We start from the raw sequence: 17809 nt of genomic DNA on the forward strand, positions 1-17809 counted from the left end.
AGGCTCCCTCTACTTTCGTTTGTTATTTTAAAAACTAACTTGGTTACCGATGTCCAGTTGCTATATTTCTGTGCAATCATCCAAGTTAGTTGTAAATTCCTCTTTTTTAATCTTTTCTAGAACCTTATACCGACTTGTACGGTGACGTCAAGTTAGTACTTTTTCAGTTGTAATAATCCAAGTTCTAACTGAAGAGAGGTTTTCAGCCTCATTTGAAGCATATTACTGGTGATGGTTCTTCTGTTTTCCTTCAGCATTGTGACTGGCAATGTGACATTCCGAATTTCGGCCCATTTTTTGGATTTATAAACGTGTAATTCGTCAATGTGCTTATAGTAAAATCTCGCCTGGGAACTGATCACTCCCAGTTATTGTTTTAAATTTGAGATTTCGCTAGAATCGCATTCGATCGAATTTTGCCGTTATTTAGAGCCCAAATTTTGGTGTCGAATTTCTTAGAGTTTCAGGACGAATTTAATTGGACGGTGTCGATATTATTGTGGCCAGCCTCAATATTGCCCGGGATATGTGAAAAGTGGATTTTTGATCGGGTGCAGATTTGGACTAGTAAACCTCCATCGAGGTAGTTTGATTTAATTAATTTGACATTTGTCCCTTATTATATTTTAGGATTAATTTGAACTGGTGGATCGCTTTTGATTTTAAATATAGGTCATCGGATCGCAATAATTATTTGAATGAATGTTTGTTTTTTTTTTTCTCTTTCTCTCTCTCCCTCCCTCTTTCTTTCTCTCTCTTCTTCCCCTCTGCCGCGCACGATGCCCCCCATGCATGTGTCCCTTCACGCGCATTTTCCTCAAACCTTCTCTCTCTCCTCTCTCTCTTCTTCTCTCTCCTTTCCTTCTCTCTCCTTTCTTCTTCTTCTTCCTTCTTCCTCCCGCAACTGCTTCTGCTTCTGCTTTTCCCTGCTCGCCCGACCCATCACCGCCGACCGCCTGAGCTCGCCTGGCCGCCGCGCGCCGCTGCCGTCGCCAGCCAGCTTGACCGCCGCGCCGCAACGTCCGCCAGCCGCCGCCCCCAACCTGCTGGTCTCTTCCTTCGCGCGCGCAGCAGCGAGCTCGCCACCGCTGCCCGTCGCGCCCGGTGCTGACCAGCCGTGTCTGACCGTCGCCGCCGTCGTCCCAGCCGCCGCCGGTTCGCCCCCTCCCCCTCAGCCCCCGTCTCTCTCTCTCTCTCTCTCTCTCTCTCTCTCTCTCCCGCCACCTCCACCCCCGGCTGATCATTTCCCCCCTCAGCCCGTCGCCGCCGCGTTGCCGTCGCCGTCATCGCCGTCGTCGGTCACTGCCCCGGCCAGCCAGCCCAGCCGTGCCCGGGCTTGCCCAAGCCGTGGCCGGCCCGTTGCCCGCGCATCCTAGCCGCGCGCCCGCTCGCCCGTCCAGCCGGCCCATCGCCCGGCGCGTCGCCCGTCCAACTAGGCGCGTCGCCCGTGCGCCCCCGGGCACGCCGCTCGGCCACCGCGCCCGCGCACCAGGCACGCCGATCGGCCACCGTGCCCGCGTTGGCCGGCCAGCGCCCGTTGGCCTGCGCCCGCGCCTAGTCTGGCACTGTTCACCCGGGCCATTTTAGGCCCGAGCCGATTTTCTCCGGGCCAAACTTAAGTAAGTGACCTCCTAATCCTTATTTAGGACTATGGGTATTTTTAGACTTTTTTTTAGGACGTGATTAGTACCGGTTTAAGGGCTAAACGTGGATTATGGTCAATATTCGTATGTGCGTTTTTGTTAAATTAAATTGTGATAATTGTGGGGCTTAATTAGTAGTTAATTATGGTGGGTTAAGTATCCGTATTGTCGTGGCGTGTGTGGGAAATTTACGTGTGATTGTGGCCGGCTTGAATGTCGAAATTGTGAGCTTGTGAATTGGAATTGGGATGATTGTGGGTGCATGTTTGTGGCTATTGTTGGTGGGTCAATGATTGGCTTATCGTGGCATTTGTGAGTGGAATTGATGGCTGAATGTGACCGACTTGAAGGTCGGGTTGGTGGAATATTGTGATGAGCATGCCTTGAGTTCGATTGGTACGACTTGTGTGAATGGCGAATTGTGTGGTGATGCATGTGCATGAGAAAAGCCCGGATTGATCGGAGGGCTGCCAACCTGAGGCGTGGTTACGCGGGTGTGGCGAGAAAGGCATGACCAGACCTGAGGCGTAGGTTATGCGAGTCATTGGAAGGGGAAAAATGTCCTGAGGCGTGGTTACGCGGGACCGAGCCCGGCTTGATCTAAGGGCTGAGCCTAAGGCGCAGTGGCGCGGGTTGTGAGATTGGGCCTGAGGCGCAGTGGCGCGGGCAGTGTGAGAGGACCTGGGAGGTCGTGGAAAGTTGTTCGACCACGCATGCAAGTGGAGTGTGATTGAATTGATTGAACTGATTGGACTGGCTGATTGAATGTGTGATTGAATTGGTTGGATTGATTGAGTGCCAGTGTAGTTGGCGTTTGATTGATTGTGATATGTTATTAAGTTAGTATTATTGTCTTGTCGCGTTTAACTAGCGTGCAGAGCATGCGTTTGATGGCGAGGTAAGTACAATGACGCGAATTCTCTGTGTTGAGGGTTAGATTGCTTGTATGACTTGTCTGGATACGCATTGGCCTACGTGGGGTTTAGGGTGTTGCTTATTGAGACTCGTTCTCACGGTTATTATATAACCACTTTCAGATCCGCGACCGTGATCGATTCGGAGATGCCGCCAGAGTACTACAGGGATTGAAGAATAGATCAAATTTACCCTGTCTTTTGGGTACCCTTTTGTAGAGAAGATAAGCTTGTCAACCACCGCCCCCTTTTGAAAAGCGTGGTTTGAAATTACTAGCCCTGGTTATCGTTATGTAATAGTGACTACTTTATGATGTTTTGGAATTATTGTTTTGCGCTATCCTTTCGTCATCATATTAGTTGTCTGGGTTGTTTTATTTCGCTTTCGCTTGCATAGTTCGTTTGGGTCGGCGACGCGTCCTGAGACGTCGCGTTCAATTCGACTATGGACGGGATGTAACGGGCTTGGTGGGGTCCGGGGCGTGACAGGCAATATACATATATGAATTGGCCATAGTCAAATCAGCAAACTGGACCTTACTTGGTCATATCTTCTGCTGTCTGACTGGCAATATACATTTGCATTAAAGATTATTTGACGCTGCTAAGCTGCGCACTGCTTATGTTGGACACTAGGCAAAGTTTGGGGGGCTGGGTAAAGTTTAGGCTTGCAGGGAAATTTTCCAGATCTAGGTCAGCTCCATTTGCTTGCCATTTTCCATGTAAGTCCCCATGTTGGAAGTTTAACGGCCGAAAGGTATGTTTGTCACGCTAGTAAAAATTTGGGGTGCTTGATGACACCAAAAAAGGTTTGAGATATTGGTATTGCATTGTGTATAATTTAGGGTTTTTTATGGTATTTTCAATTAATAAATTAAGGAAGTCATAGGTAGGTTGTGCTGGTTGTTGTGTGTATATTATAAGAGAGGATATTTATCGTCATCCTAAGAACTAAAGAATGAGGCAATCGCTGGTTTGGAAAATAGCTTAAAACAATTTTGAGTGCAGGATCATTTCGCATTAAGAAGGACAATGGCACAGCCATATAAAGATAAAACTAAGCAATACTAGAGGCCTCCTAAATTAGCTCAATATTTATAAAACCTTTCCAAAAATTGAATTAGCTAATTGTTGTTTCTTGTTCTTATTGAGTCATATTTGGGTAGTAAATCATACTTAACTCAGACTTTGACTTGGCTCTAGTTATTAGTTGGTTCGACGTGCATTACATACCACGTCATTGCCCAACCCAACCATTGTTGTTGGGGTAATTTTTTCCATTGACTTCTTTTTTTTTTGGTTAGGCCTAGTATTTGTATTAACTGTTTACGTGATATGTGATTTAATTTCATACTATTATGGTGGTTGCTTGCTTTTATTTAATGTATTTCGAAATTTCAATCCTAAGAACAAAAATTAAAGGAAAAAACCACTCCCATTGCACGTGAAGTCGTCGGTCGCCTAATTAACTATCTGCAGACCTCGTTTCCTTCTTTGGCTGAGTGATGTATGCGGCGGCAGCGAGAGAGAGAGAGAGAGAGAGAGAGCGAGCGGCGGGGGGGGGGCGGGGGGGGGGAAGGGGTGGATTTTGCCCTTTTTCTGTGTTTCTTTTGGCTTTTTCTCTACGAAAAAGCTGCCATCCCCTTTCTTCCTTTTGTTTTCTCTGGAACGACACCGAGCCTCTCCGTTTCTCTCAATTTGTGGCCGTGAATTCTGTGCAGTAAACATGTTTTGCGTTAGTGACTTAAATAAAACTTTAGAGTAACGATGCCGCAAATACTTTACCTTTTACCCATTTTATAATTGAGGAGATACAGTTTTTTTTCAATCAAATGGCTCGAATTCTCAAATAAGGGTCAATATAAGTCCTCTGTTAAATAAATTGCCACATCGTGTGATTTTTTAACTTCTGCGAAGGCTTTTCCATAGCACCTGTCAATATCTTCCTCACTTCTCCTTTCAATCTCTCCATTTGTTCCTCTACTGTGCCATGGGAACTCTACTATCGATATAAAATTGAAAGTCCAACAAAAAATTAGAGGAAGTTGACATAAATTGAGTAAGAATGCAAGAAACATATTAGGCTGCCTATTGTTGGGGTGTGGTTCGTGCTTCCCTCCGACAGGAAGGCACGGGGCTCCCACTACCGGGTGAGCGGGCAGGGGTCATAGGGGGCCGTGCCCCAGCAAAGCTAGATGACTTTTATATTTTGCGCCTGTATTTTGTTAGTAGTTTGAACTTAGGCTCATGAATACCTACCGTTACCTATATCTATTCTCTTTCTCTTTTAATTGAGGAATGTAACAGAGAGGTGCGATGTGCTAATTATAGTAAAATCTTCTGTTGGATGTAGCCCTAGTTTGAGGGTGAAACAGGATAAAAATCTTATATCTCAATTTTCTTTTCTCGCTTTTACTCTCTATTTTCTTGTAATTGTGCACCGAATCCTAACATCTATGACCTGATCAACCACGATAAATATGAATTGAAATTATTTAAAGATTATACCACTGAGACTAAGTTTATTAACAGTAGGGAAGGCCTTTCTACATTTGTTAAGTCATATGTGCATGCCACAAGGTTCGCTTAGAAATCTTGAATCATGTAAGGACCAACACGTGCATGGAGTTTCCAATAAACTGGAACTTCGTTTCTTTTTTCTTATCAAATGCTGTGGGACGATCCTCAATAATCCAAGGTATTCTTTATGCTCTGAGTTTTCAGAGGACATAACAACCCAAAAGTTATCCAAAAGTAATCCAAGAAAAGAGTAACGTAAATGCTACCGTCAAGTTGGAGTCAGAAGCATATTTGAGAAAGTAATCCGTCCATATGCTTGAATGAAAAATTGCTGACCGCCGTTCAGCGACCGGGCTTGTTTCTTGAGCAGGAGAAGAAGATGGGACTGCTGAAATCTGAAGAGACATTTCTTTATTTCTACTTCCTAGATTCAGCTGTCGGACCAAATATAGCAAAAGAACACTGGAGAGAGGGTAGAGGCTTTTCTGGCAGTGTCCAAACCTTATGGATGGGTATTTATAGGCCAGAGGATCCCTATGTCAGAAAAGTTGAGGAACTGCAAAGGTAGACACGTTTATTTTATCTAAGCACGTTCTTCCCCCACATATTATCTATTTCCTAGTCATGTGCGTACGGTGAATCTATATAACATCATCTAGTTTCGACGTCTGATGGATAAGGTGTGGCTGCTTGCTTTAACTAATGTATTTCAAACTTTAAAGGAAAATTTGGAGAGAAGTTATATCTACACGTAGCTAATTAACTAAACTCTAATACTTTACTTCTTATATCTCCATGTGCTGAGTATTAATTTGGAATGGAAGTTGACTTTGGAATATAAAAAGGGGTTGTGATGGCAGGATTGGGTAGTCTCCGTGGGGGGAGGGACAGATATGGCTTCTAATGCCTTTTATGTTGTTAAATTGCTTTACTTCTTTAGCTTAATGTTCTGTTCAGTGCGCATTTCTATTCGGTCGGCGCGGCATGGTCATCGGCAGCGTGTTACTTTACATTCAGTCTCTAGGGACGCGTGTCCGTGAGATCGTGACAAACACATCTGCATACATTGTGCGACTGAATGTATGAGGCGCTTGCAGAGGATGATCCTATTCTTTTTTCTCCAACTGTTTTGCAGGAGGTTGGGAAGGCCGAAAGTTGTGGTGATACAAGTGTTACTTGTCGCGCTGTAAAGAGGATCCTCAATCTTAGAGAAGATTGTGTCTACCTTTTCTCCTTTCATTTGAACTTTTTTTCTTTCCAACCTTTTACAGTCGGTGCAGGGGAAACCACCTGGGGCAAATAGGATATCTTTTGCATGGTTGCTTTCTAGGTATCAAAAAGCCACATTCGTCAGGCAGTTACTAGTTCTGTATCTAGGAATTCTTCTGCAGTTCTTTCGTATTATGCAAAAACAGAATTTGTAGACCTGCGATTACGTACTGTATCCTAATTGGCGATGTCACGCATGCCCGATCGCCGTCCCAGTCATCGGTGTGCATTTCCAACCAGGATAAATTTGTCAACCTTCAAAAGCAATCTCAAGTTTAGAAGGAACCGGGGGGACTGGGTACAAGGGGCCCTTCTTGAGGAGGTCCTCACATTTCCAAAAGAAGGAAAAAAGAAAAACGCTCGTAGTTATCTAGTCCCATGAACTAGAAGTTAACGCACCAAAATATTGGAAGAACGAAGAATCTTCTGCTGTCCTAGACAGGAGATTCACCATCTAATATTTTTAAAGATTGCGATGTCACTTTTCTAAAGATTATTATTCTTGAGGTTGTTTCTGAGGTTAGAACCAAAGCCAACACAGAAAACTGGGGAAAAAAAAAGCAACATATATAATGGTATTTGCAATTGATTTAAGTTGTTCTTAAGGACCAGTTTGTCTCACTTTTTATGGTTAAATACCTATTAATATTTTTTATACGAATTAATAGATATTCCAGGTTTACTTATATATCTATATAGTTAATTAAACCGTACCTAATAATTATCTTTTAATATATTTAATTATGCTGCAATATTTACATTGGTCCAAAACTAAAGGCGACAAACGACCCTAAGTGTCACGCCCCGAACCCTCGAGCGCGCGAACATCCTTCCTTGATCGTGAAATTACGACATCCCAGGACGCAACGTCGACCCATCCATTTTCACTTTAGATCATGCACATGCGGAAGCATATATCTCCAGACAACAACGGGGATAGACAGGAAAACATACAACGGCCCCGTTTGGTTCAGCATTTCCAATGCTCATTTGGGCTCTAAAGGCCCTTGGCCAAATGCAAATGGTGTTTGGCAAATTTTTTTACTCACTTTGGGGAGATGCAATTACATTTCCAATGCTCATTTGGCCAAAGCACCTTGAAAGGTCCATTGGGAATGCTCATTTTCGAAATGCAACCGGCATCGTTCACTTTGGGCTGTTCATCTTCTCCTCGCAGCAGCTCCGCGGCCGGCGACCGGCGACCGCCGCCTGAGGGCTAGCCCGACCCCGGCGACCACCGCCTTGGGGTCGCGCGACACCGGCGATCTTGCCGCCTTTGGGGTCGCCGGACCTCGGGAGACGCCTCGGTCGCTCGACCTCAGGGCGTCGCCCGAGGTCGCGCGACCCGAGGGCGGGTCGCCGAGGGTCGCACGACCTCCCGGAGTGTCGCAGCAGTGGTCGAGCGACCCGGGCGGCGATCGCCGGGTCGCGCGACCCAGGCGACGGGACGCTGGGTCGCGCGACCCAGTCGGCCGTCGCCGAGGTCGAGGCGACCCGGGCGGCGGTCGCCGGGTCGCGCCCGCTGGGGTCGCATGCGACCTCGGGCGACGATCGCCTAAGGTCGGGCGGCGGTCGCCGCCGGCCCGGATCCGGCTCGCCGTGAGCCGTAGCCCTTCGCCGGAACTGTTCATCCAAAGAGTATCTTTTTTTGAAAAAAAAAAACCTCTCAAAGCTCATTTGTAAAAACATAACCAAACACAATTGCATTTTCTCAAATGGCTTTCAAATGATTTTTACCAAACGCCCTTTGTATTTCCTCAAAGTGACTTTCACCTAAAGGTATTTGCATTCTCCAAATGAGCATTGGAAATGCTGAACCAAATGGGCCCAACATATATATACACATCATCAATAGTACATCGGGGATTAATATATTACCAATCCGCCACACCGACCTTCCCGATTACAACAACAACGGATAGGGGGTTAACCTAGCTCCTCTATCTACGAGGACAACCTCAACAGATATTTCCCCCTCGACATAACCGTATCACAAGGAACGCAACTCGTACTCGTACCTGAGCACCTGAAAAGATGGTTAACAACAACGAATGAGATAAAATCTCAGTAAATTAACGACCTAAGCCTTGACTAGGAGGTCAACTCATCTCGGATGCACCTAAAACATGCAGCAATCTATCGATGACAGATCAATAGCAAAACAACCCCTGCTTTGCCCTAACTATTCACACGAGCAGGCTACCCAGCCCAACATAAACATACGTGCCATTAAATTATTGCAGACATTCTTACCTTACCTTGGCACACACGCCCTACATGTTATAAGCCATCATATACAATCATAATGTAACATGCATATAATGTAATCAGAATACGCAACAACTTTCCCATGCACAATGCATCCACACGTGTCCCGATTATAAGGTGAAATCGCTCCGGCCCGTCCCATACCGTGCCTCACAATTTCATCCCATAATCAAGCGCAATTTCACCACAATCTTTCATGCATATTCCGATTACTACAGCCACACAGGGCACGACACAACCCGCGTTATTCGCATCAGGTTGGCGGTCTTTCGGTATATCCGAGCATCGTCCCGCCCCATCGGGCACGGCATCGTCTCACCCGACCACAATGACGGCATATCCCATAAATGGGTTCATTCCGAATCCGATTCGCGAATGACTGCGTCTCCCCTGCTACCGGCGACGGCTTCCAATTACCAAATTAGGGACACCCGTTAGGGCCACGGCCAAACCCTAGGTTGGCGGCCATCCGGTATACGGTTTTCCGATATAACCGGGCACAAAAGGAACCTCTAGGTGATCATGCACACATAGCAACACTTAGGTTCCATCATTATAATTTTCAATAGCCGATGCAAACATAATCCGTGCTAATACGTTGAAATATCCAACTTCCACACATAAAAATGTACTAAAATATTCACACGTGATTATGCACATATCAATAAATTCCCAAACTTGGCATGCTTCTATATTCAAGTATTCACAACATATTTCTCACATAAAACTTAACAAATAAACCCGACACCTCAGGGTTTATTAATTAAATACCCGTAATTCTATATTTCACCATAACCAAACAATTCGATTTGGCATACAAACCAATATATAAGGCAAATTCTAGCTTAGGCATCACAATTTAAGCCTAAAATAAACACAATTTAATTTCGAAATTTCCACAAAAATATTAATAAAATAATAATATTTTTAATTCCGAAAATTAATAAAATATTATTATTTAATTTCCGAAAATTAATATAATATTCTAATACCTTAACAACTAATTCCTAATTAATTAACACTAAACATAATTGACTTAAACTAATCCGCTCTAATCAAGTTTAACCTACTAAGCAAGGGATTAGGGCGATAACTCACCCGATTGAAAATCCGAAGACACCGGCACGTCGACGACGGCGAGGGCTACGCGTGTCATGGTCCAGAAATGACACGGAACGACGACGGCGGATGGGTCTCAGCCACAGCAGCTAGACAGCAGCTGTGGGCGGCTGTTTCGGCTTGGCGGGGCTCGGTTGAACGGCGAAAATGGCTCGGACGGGTGGCTCACGGTGGCGGGCAGCCATGGCGTCGCTGCTGGTGGTTCCATGGCAGCAACACAGCAGCAACACAGCAGCAAAGGGGTCTGGACAGTGGCTTGGTGGTGGCTGGAAATGGTGATGGCGTGAGGGAGAATAGAGAGAGAGAGAGAGAAAAGCCAATTGGTGAGGGAGAGAGAGAAGAGAGAGAGAGAGAATGAGCTGAGATATTAAGAGAGATATTTCTCTCATTAAAGCCATCCCCAAAGTCTTCATCATCATGCCATAAGCCCCCAAAGTCTTCACCATTAAACTCCTTTGTCTCTTGGTCATAAATGCAAAGAAGGGAATTTTGGTAAATTCACCATTGACACTATTCACGGTTACTATTCACGTGAGCTCGGGCCAGAAAACTTGGGCTCGGGCTTGAATGGGCCCAATTGGAAGAGAAATGGGCTTGAAAAGCTTAATGGGCTTTCCTTGGGCTTTGGTCTTGGGCGTGAGGCCCATTGGGCTTTTTTCTCGGCCCACTCCCTTGTGGGCTTCCATTCTCGGCCCACTAGTTCCTTTGTCCAAAGTTTCGGGGCCCAAAATTATTCTCGAGTTTTACCCCGACTAACTCGAACCGGAAAGTCTCGGAACAATCCTTAATCGAAAACCTATAATCGGATCAAGGCTTGTGGCAAAACTTCAATGGGAAGTGTCCCTAATATGGCCTATTCGAGTTAGGTGGCCTCTTGGGGTGTCGCTAGCGTGACTTAAGGTTGATTCGTCAATCAATCCATATTCGACTCTCGCTAATCCATGGATCATTCTCGGTTGTCATGTAATCATGTGGAATTGACTTATTTACCCGGGGCACGTGGTCTGGTGAAATTGACTTAAGATCGTTCGGGTTTAGTATAATGATCATGCGGAATCACCCGCAATATGACTATGTATACTTTCGCCGAATCGATTCCTAACCTTTCACTGCTTGACCTGTGACGTCATAATGTCATCCTGTTGGATGTTTGTTTGTAAAACAAACAAAACAATGCTTTTTCCTTTGTCCCACATAGGAAAGTTTTGGGTAAGTGGGCCATTTTATAACTGTGAGTGTCTTCTTACTCCTTAAAGTGAAGACAATGGGGTGTGTGCTAGTCCACACAATACCCGCGTGCGGGTGCGGGAATAATTGCGCGATTTTGGCGCGATTTTTAGGCGCACTTAGCACTTTGCACGCTTGCGCCGCCGCGGTTTAATTAGCTCTAATCCCTTTATTTTTTATTTTATTTCGTAAGGTTATCTCCTTAATCTTTATTAATTGAAAGGTTGTTTTTTGTTTATTAAATAATTTTCGAAATTATGAAAATTCGGAATTTTATTTATATATTTTTTATTTTATTTTATTCCGAATTTTACATGTGTCTTTTCAAGACAACTTTTGGAGATTATACTTGTTCAGTTTTCAACCTTTTCCGAAGGATTGCATTTGTTCAGTTTGCAACTTCTTCCGAAGGAATATCTTTATTAGCTTTGCAACCTTTCATGAAGAGTTGCCTATGAAGACCGATTTCTATATATGTCAGTTTTTCGCAAGAAGGAGAGATCAATTTTTTCAAGTCTTCTTTCAAAAACTACAGCCATCATTTTCAATTGTTTCCTAGAGAGACCCTGGAGAAATACTAGAATTGCTATCTAGTATTCTCATTTTGAGACTTTGTTGTATCCTGGAGGATTTTTGCCGGTAACCATTAGCAACATTGTGGGGCAAATAAATCCTTAAGGAAAGTGATATCACGCCTCAAAGTCCGACTTGATTGCTCTTTGATTCGAAGCCATTCAAATTTTACAACACATCCCGCATCGATCCTTATGGTCGAGCTATTTTCCATGGTCGAGTACTCTAGTCGATCGCATTGTCCAACCCTCAATTGCCTTTCCTAATCGAATAGTTGACCCATGAACGATTTGTGAATCGACTCATGGTCTAATCCTGCTATTAGAACATTGATAGTTTAAGCCACTTCACTTGCCGAATTAGGTTCCGAATTGAGGATGTCACGCTAAGGCAACAAGATTCCTATATGTTGTTGTCTTTGGATAACCTAAGGGGATGGAAAGTATGTTTTGTGGCCTTTCAATAACCCAAGGCAACAAAAAGTTAATTTCGTCACATGGGGAGGCACATGGGGACACCAAAAATGTTCATTAGCTCCAATGCACTTGAGTCCATTAGCTCCAATGCACTTATATGTCGGCTTAACAAAAATGTTCCTATGACTCAATGAGGAATATTGTTAGTGGTCGAGATGGCCGATTCATTAGCAAGTTTTGGACGGAGTTGTTCATACTACTTGGGTCGGATTTGAACTTCTCCACAAGCATGCATCCTCAAACCGACGGACAAATGGAGCAGACCAATGCCCTCATTGAGCTCTATTTGCGGCATTTCGTGAGTGCAAGCCAAAAGGATTGGCATAAACTACTTGATTTGGCACAATTCTCGTTCAACTTACACAAGAACGAGTCGACCGGCTAGAGTCCATTCGAGATGGTAATGGACCATCAACCACTCACCCCAAATGGCATAGCCACGAGGTATAACGGTAGTAGTCCTTCCATTTTCAAGTTTGCCAAGGCATGGCAAGAGGAGACCGACCTTGCCCAATCACGTCTTCACAAGGCAACCGAACGAATGAAGAAATTTGTCGATAAGAAGAGGAGACCGGCTGACAAGTGGGAGACCTTGTCCTCGTGAAGCTACACTTGCTACAATACAAGGGGCCAACTTCACAAAGGTCTCCTTCGGCATTATGAAGGTCCTTTCTGAATTCTTAAATGAGTCGGGATGGTTGCTCACAGGCTTGAGTTTCCCCCGTAGCTTAAGTTCCATCCTGTGTTCAATGCAAGTATGCTCAAGCCGTGTCACAAAGACACAGAGCATCCCGAGCACACGAGGTCACATCGAGCACCGATCAGAATTCGAGTCACACAAGATCGGGAGGTCGAATTCATCATTGTCGAAAGGTATGTTCATCGAAAATATTATCCCTGTCTTCATGAATATATGGTGAAGTGGAAAGGGCTACCCGAAAGTGAAGCAAGTTGGGAATCGGCGGAGTCTCTATGGAAATTCCCCGATCAAATCCAACGGTTCCCCGACAAGGCGACGAGTATGTCGCCGGATTTAGTGGGGGAGAATGTCACGGATCAAAGAGCACCATGTCATCAATCCAAAGGAACTCCACATCATTGATCCAAAGAGGCTCATCAAAGCTGTTAGATTGCAAGGGGACTCAATCTCTACCATTGAATCTACTTCACAAGGATTGATATCCTCAACCGTTGGATAGAGTCACTCTCCCCCCATCAAATTAATGTGACGAGGATCAATATCATCCACTGTTAGATCAAGTGGATCTCCACAGTCTGATAGATTAGACAAGGATTGACATCCTCTGCCGTTAGATTGTATAGTAGATCAATAGTTGTAATTAGAGAGGCTTTTGTATAAACAGGGGACCCCTCCCCCTCATTTGTATCATTTACTTCATTTGAGCAATACAAGAATTCTCTAGAGCTTCTCTCTCTACTTTCTCTCTCTGAAAATTCCCTTCCTTGAGTGTAAGAGTGAGTGTGAGAGCAAGGTTTACTTAGGACAAACAAAGTGATCCTAGACCTAAGTGCCGCACATTTCGTGAGCGAAAGAATCATGCACCGTGGTCCTTGAGCTAATTAAGTCAAGATGCCTACATATCTAACAATTTAAATAAAAAAAGTGAATGTCAATAGCTTGCAGATTGAAGTAGAAGTGAGCTTAGTTTAGTCACATTCAATCAAGGATTTTTGGCTCTTGCTACACGGAAAATGAAAATGAGTCGGAAGAAAACCAAACATACAATCAGAATGACCTCGATTTCTCGTACTGAAGTTTTACTCTTGAAGACATTTCTTTGGTGATAGGAAGAACCCTCCTGTGGAATTTTTTGGTCTTGGTTATAAACGGAACTGACTATCTTGCACTCACTAATCGACGGAAAGTGAGCATGTGATGTCACATGTGCCAAATTCGATACAATCGGAAATTGCAGATGGAATTTTGGCTCGGACATCCAATACGAAAAAGACAAGAGTATAAGATATTGACTGAGACGAGAAATTACAGAAGGTTCACAGAGACAACCATTAAATTACAAGGGGCAGTCAAATTAGAATTAACCCAATTGTTTGTTGTGCCAAATAGCATAGTGAGAAAAAGCATTAGGTATTGTAATTTATGCTGGTCACAGTGTACTGAGACCGTCATAAGCATATGTCGAATGAAAAATCTTTGATATTGATCAAGAAAATGAGCCACTCATACTATAGAACATTAATATATTCCAACGTCACACTTTTTACAGACTCCTCTTGTTTTATTTTATTCGAAATCCACTAGAAAAAGAAGGGGGCTCTCAGGCCAAATAAGAGCAAGGATCGAGTGTTAACACACAATTCAAATTGGACGCAAAGCAGATTCGGAAATGTCTAGCGCAATCGATGACGGCTTGGTACTTCATCTTGTTCTTCCAAGCCATCACACTGGCAATGGATTGACGAGCAGACAAGTCACATACTCTTTGAAATTAGTTCCAGCATTCACGTAGTAATCTGTGCCGTCTCCATATGCCGCATTAATGGATCGGGCAAAATTGATAATTCGCATGAGGAGTACCCTGGGAACGACGGTCGGACGGCGCATCTCTTCGTTAATGTCCTTCCACGCATTGGCCACTTGTTTGCCGAGTTCCTCCTTTGCCTTTTCCTCCATAACGCCATATTGTTTCATGAAACACTCCACCGAAGATGCCACATGACCTCTCTCTTGCTCAAACTATAAAAAAATATATATATCGTTGAAACTATTTTTTCTCCTATTGATAAAACCTATGAGACAAAATCTTGATAAAATTATGTTCACTGGTATATCTTTTGTATACCTTGTGTCCAGCAATGTCATTCATGAGCCGGGTGATTACTTGTGTAGCCCTCACTATCTTGGGGTCGCTGAATAATAACCAGTCAAATGCATCTTTTGTTACGACATCTCCCATTCCCAGAAACGCTGTCACAAATGTCAATTGACAACCAATGGATGTTAATGCAACGGGCATGTACTCCTCCATCGTCGGTACGTGGCCTTGGTGGAACCATTTGGCTTCGGCCATGTACGCTCTCACTTGGATTTTCATCTGAGAATTCATTATCAAACGTAAAGGTACATCAATATTCGAGCTTTAATGTATTTGGTGGATTTAGATGTATGACAGTCTCTCATCCTTATCGAAAAGCTAGATATTCTATTTTAAGTGGATAGATTAAAAATCTTTTTTGATTGATGTATCTTCAAATGGCTTACCGCTTCTTTTCCATAGAAGAGGCAGTATGATCTTCCTTTTCTGGTCGGTTCGTAGCCAATTTCATCATACAAATCAAGAATTGTCTTGTAAAACACCTGCATGCACTTTGGCAATCCTTCTTTGGCATCGACATCCCACCTGAGTTCAAGTTTAGAAAATATAAAAGTTGATCATAATCAACAGTTGATCAAATTACAATAAGTAAGTTTAGTCGGAAAACTGAGAAAAGCCTCCAAGAGCCAAATGTACCTTTCGATTGCTTCCGTGAAGAGTTCTAGTTCTTCCAATGTGCCATAGACATCATAGATGTCGTCGAGAATGGTAATAATGATCATCATTTTGGTAAATATTCCTCTAGCGATCTCATAATCCGGCTCGAAAGAAACTCCTAACATCCAGACATACATCTCCACAAGCCTATCTCTAGCAAATGGGAACTCCCTCTCTATATCTAAATCCTTCCACCACCTATAGTTTACCAACAAATCCCGTTTAAGGCAAACACATCAATGATGGAATTATAGCTAGTACTTTAGACCGATGATCCAAAGAGATCAACACTCTTGTTACGTACAAATGATTTAGGATAGATTGCAATTACACTAATCAATGTACAGCAATCTGGTGTTGATAGAACATCTAGCTACTTCAGACATGCTATCATGAAGTTAACCTGGTAAGGTTGCCAAGTTCCTTTCGGTGTTGCTCTTGCAGTGAGTTGAAATCGAGCTTAGCCAAGGAGAGTAGGACTTCATTATGCGAAGGCTCCTCTTGGTAGAATTGAATGTAACACCTCGCCTCAAGCCTTGGCAGACCCTTATGGATTGGCTGACGTAGCGCATGACTCACTTGTTTTTCAAGATTAGGGCTTGCTTGTCTTTTATCAATTGATGCCAGGTGAGTTATCGTAAAAGCGAGTGCATCGTCCAAAATATCTTCACCGTGATAACTCAAATGGCAAGCTTCAAATAGACTTAGTAGTCCCTGCATGTCGGCGATGATCGATTTGCTGAAATTCCCTTCGGTGTCCCTGAACCTGTGAAAGATTTCTATATGGCCAAACAGAATGTGGGAAAGCAACTGTCATAGATGTTGTGAAAAGCATCATGTTCAATATCTAGATCAATTGTAAACAATGGAAAATGACATACTAAACCAAGGAATCATGAAAAAAAACCAAGGAATTAGGAGAAAGGACTATTCACCTTTCAAAGCGAGAAAATTTGAAGAACTCGGGATAAGAGAATTATGTACAAAAACAGGTTAACGAATAAAGAAATCAGCATCAGAGTAAACTAAACATGTACGTGATATTATTTGTTCACTCTAATCAATCAATGGATTATCAAGTTAATGTCTGCAATATAATTTCGCCAACTCATGGACCAATAAAATTGGAACATTACATACCACATGAAACATTGAAACCTTGTTGTCGTAATAATCGAAAGATAAGAGCGATGGTGTGTAGGTTGTCGTCGTTATCGCCACAGTGAAACTTGAAATAGCTTCTATGGATTTGTTCCAGCTGCTCATCTATCTCAAGTTCAAAATGGTAGGCCAATCCCAAGCGTTGAATTTGATCAATCAAGTTCAACTTCTGCGAAGGCTTATCCGTAGCACTTGTCAACATCTTCCTAACTTCTCCTTTCAATCTCTCAATTTGTTCCTCTACTATGCCATGGGAACTCTACGATCAATATAAAATTGAAAGTCCAACAAATAATTAGAGGAAGTTGACATAAATTGAGTAAGAATACAAGAAACATATTAGGTTGCCTATTACCCGATCGACCACGATAAATATAACCGAAATTACCTAAAGATTATACCATTAAGACTAGGCTTATTGGTGGTAGAGAAGTTCTTTCTCCATTCGTTAAGTCATATGTGCATGCCACAAGGTTCGCATAGGCATTTTGAATCGTGTGAGGACCAACACATGTATAGAACTTCTTTTCATTTTACTTATCAAATGCTGTGGGACGATCCTCAATGTTCCAAGATATTCTTTATGCTCTCAGCTTTCAAACAACATAACAACTGAAAAGTTATAAGAAAGTAATCCAAGAAAAAAGAGTAACATAAATGCTACCGTCAAGTTGGAGTCAGAAGCATATTTTAGAAAGTAATCTGTCCATATGCTTGAATGAAAAATCGCCGACCGCCGTTCAGCGGCCGGGCTTCTTTCTTGAACGGGAGGAGATGATGGGACTGCTGAAATCTGAAGAGACATATTTTTGTTGCTATTTCCTAGATTCAGGTGTCGGACCGAGTATAGCTGAAGAACACTGGAGGGAAGGTAGAGGCTTTTCTGGTAGTGTCCAAACCTTATTGATTGGTATTTATAGGCTAGAGGACCCCTATGTCAGAAAGGTTGAGGAACTACAAAGGCAAACACGTTTATTTAGCTAAGCACGTTCTTCCCCATGTATTTCTTTTTGGTAGTCAATTTGTTGGAATAGATTTGAAGGTGAAACACTCAGATTGCGTGTTGTCGTGCGGATTTTTTATTGGATAAGAAAAGGGTCGGATAGGATAATGACCAGATTTGT

General features: G+C 43.3%; 1 protein-coding gene across 1 annotated transcript; it reads right to left on the reverse strand.

Annotated features, from left to right (window-relative positions):
• Positions 1 to 14215: 14215 nt before the first annotated feature.
• LOC115661511 ((-)-germacrene D synthase-like) lies at positions 14216 to 17551 on the reverse strand. Its single transcript, XM_030583770.2, has 7 exons — positions 17350 to 17551; positions 16665 to 16944; positions 15928 to 16303; positions 15504 to 15722; positions 15254 to 15392; positions 14835 to 15086; positions 14216 to 14728 (listed from the first exon to the last, which is right to left on the reverse strand). The coding sequence occupies exons 1-7, from the start codon at positions 17488 to 17490 to the stop codon at positions 14432 to 14434; spliced, it is 1704 nt and encodes a 567-aa protein (XP_030439630.2). The 5' UTR covers positions 17491 to 17551; the 3' UTR covers positions 14216 to 14431.
• Between the last annotated feature and the right edge of the window lie 258 nt (positions 17552 to 17809).

The sequence above is a fragment of the Syzygium oleosum genome, unplaced genomic scaffold (assembly GCF_021117445.2).
Source record: "Syzygium oleosum isolate NSW1041296 unplaced genomic scaffold, Sole_v2.1 Sole_v2.05, whole genome shotgun sequence".
Lineage (NCBI taxonomy): Eukaryota > Viridiplantae > Streptophyta > Magnoliopsida > Myrtales > Myrtaceae > Syzygium > Syzygium oleosum.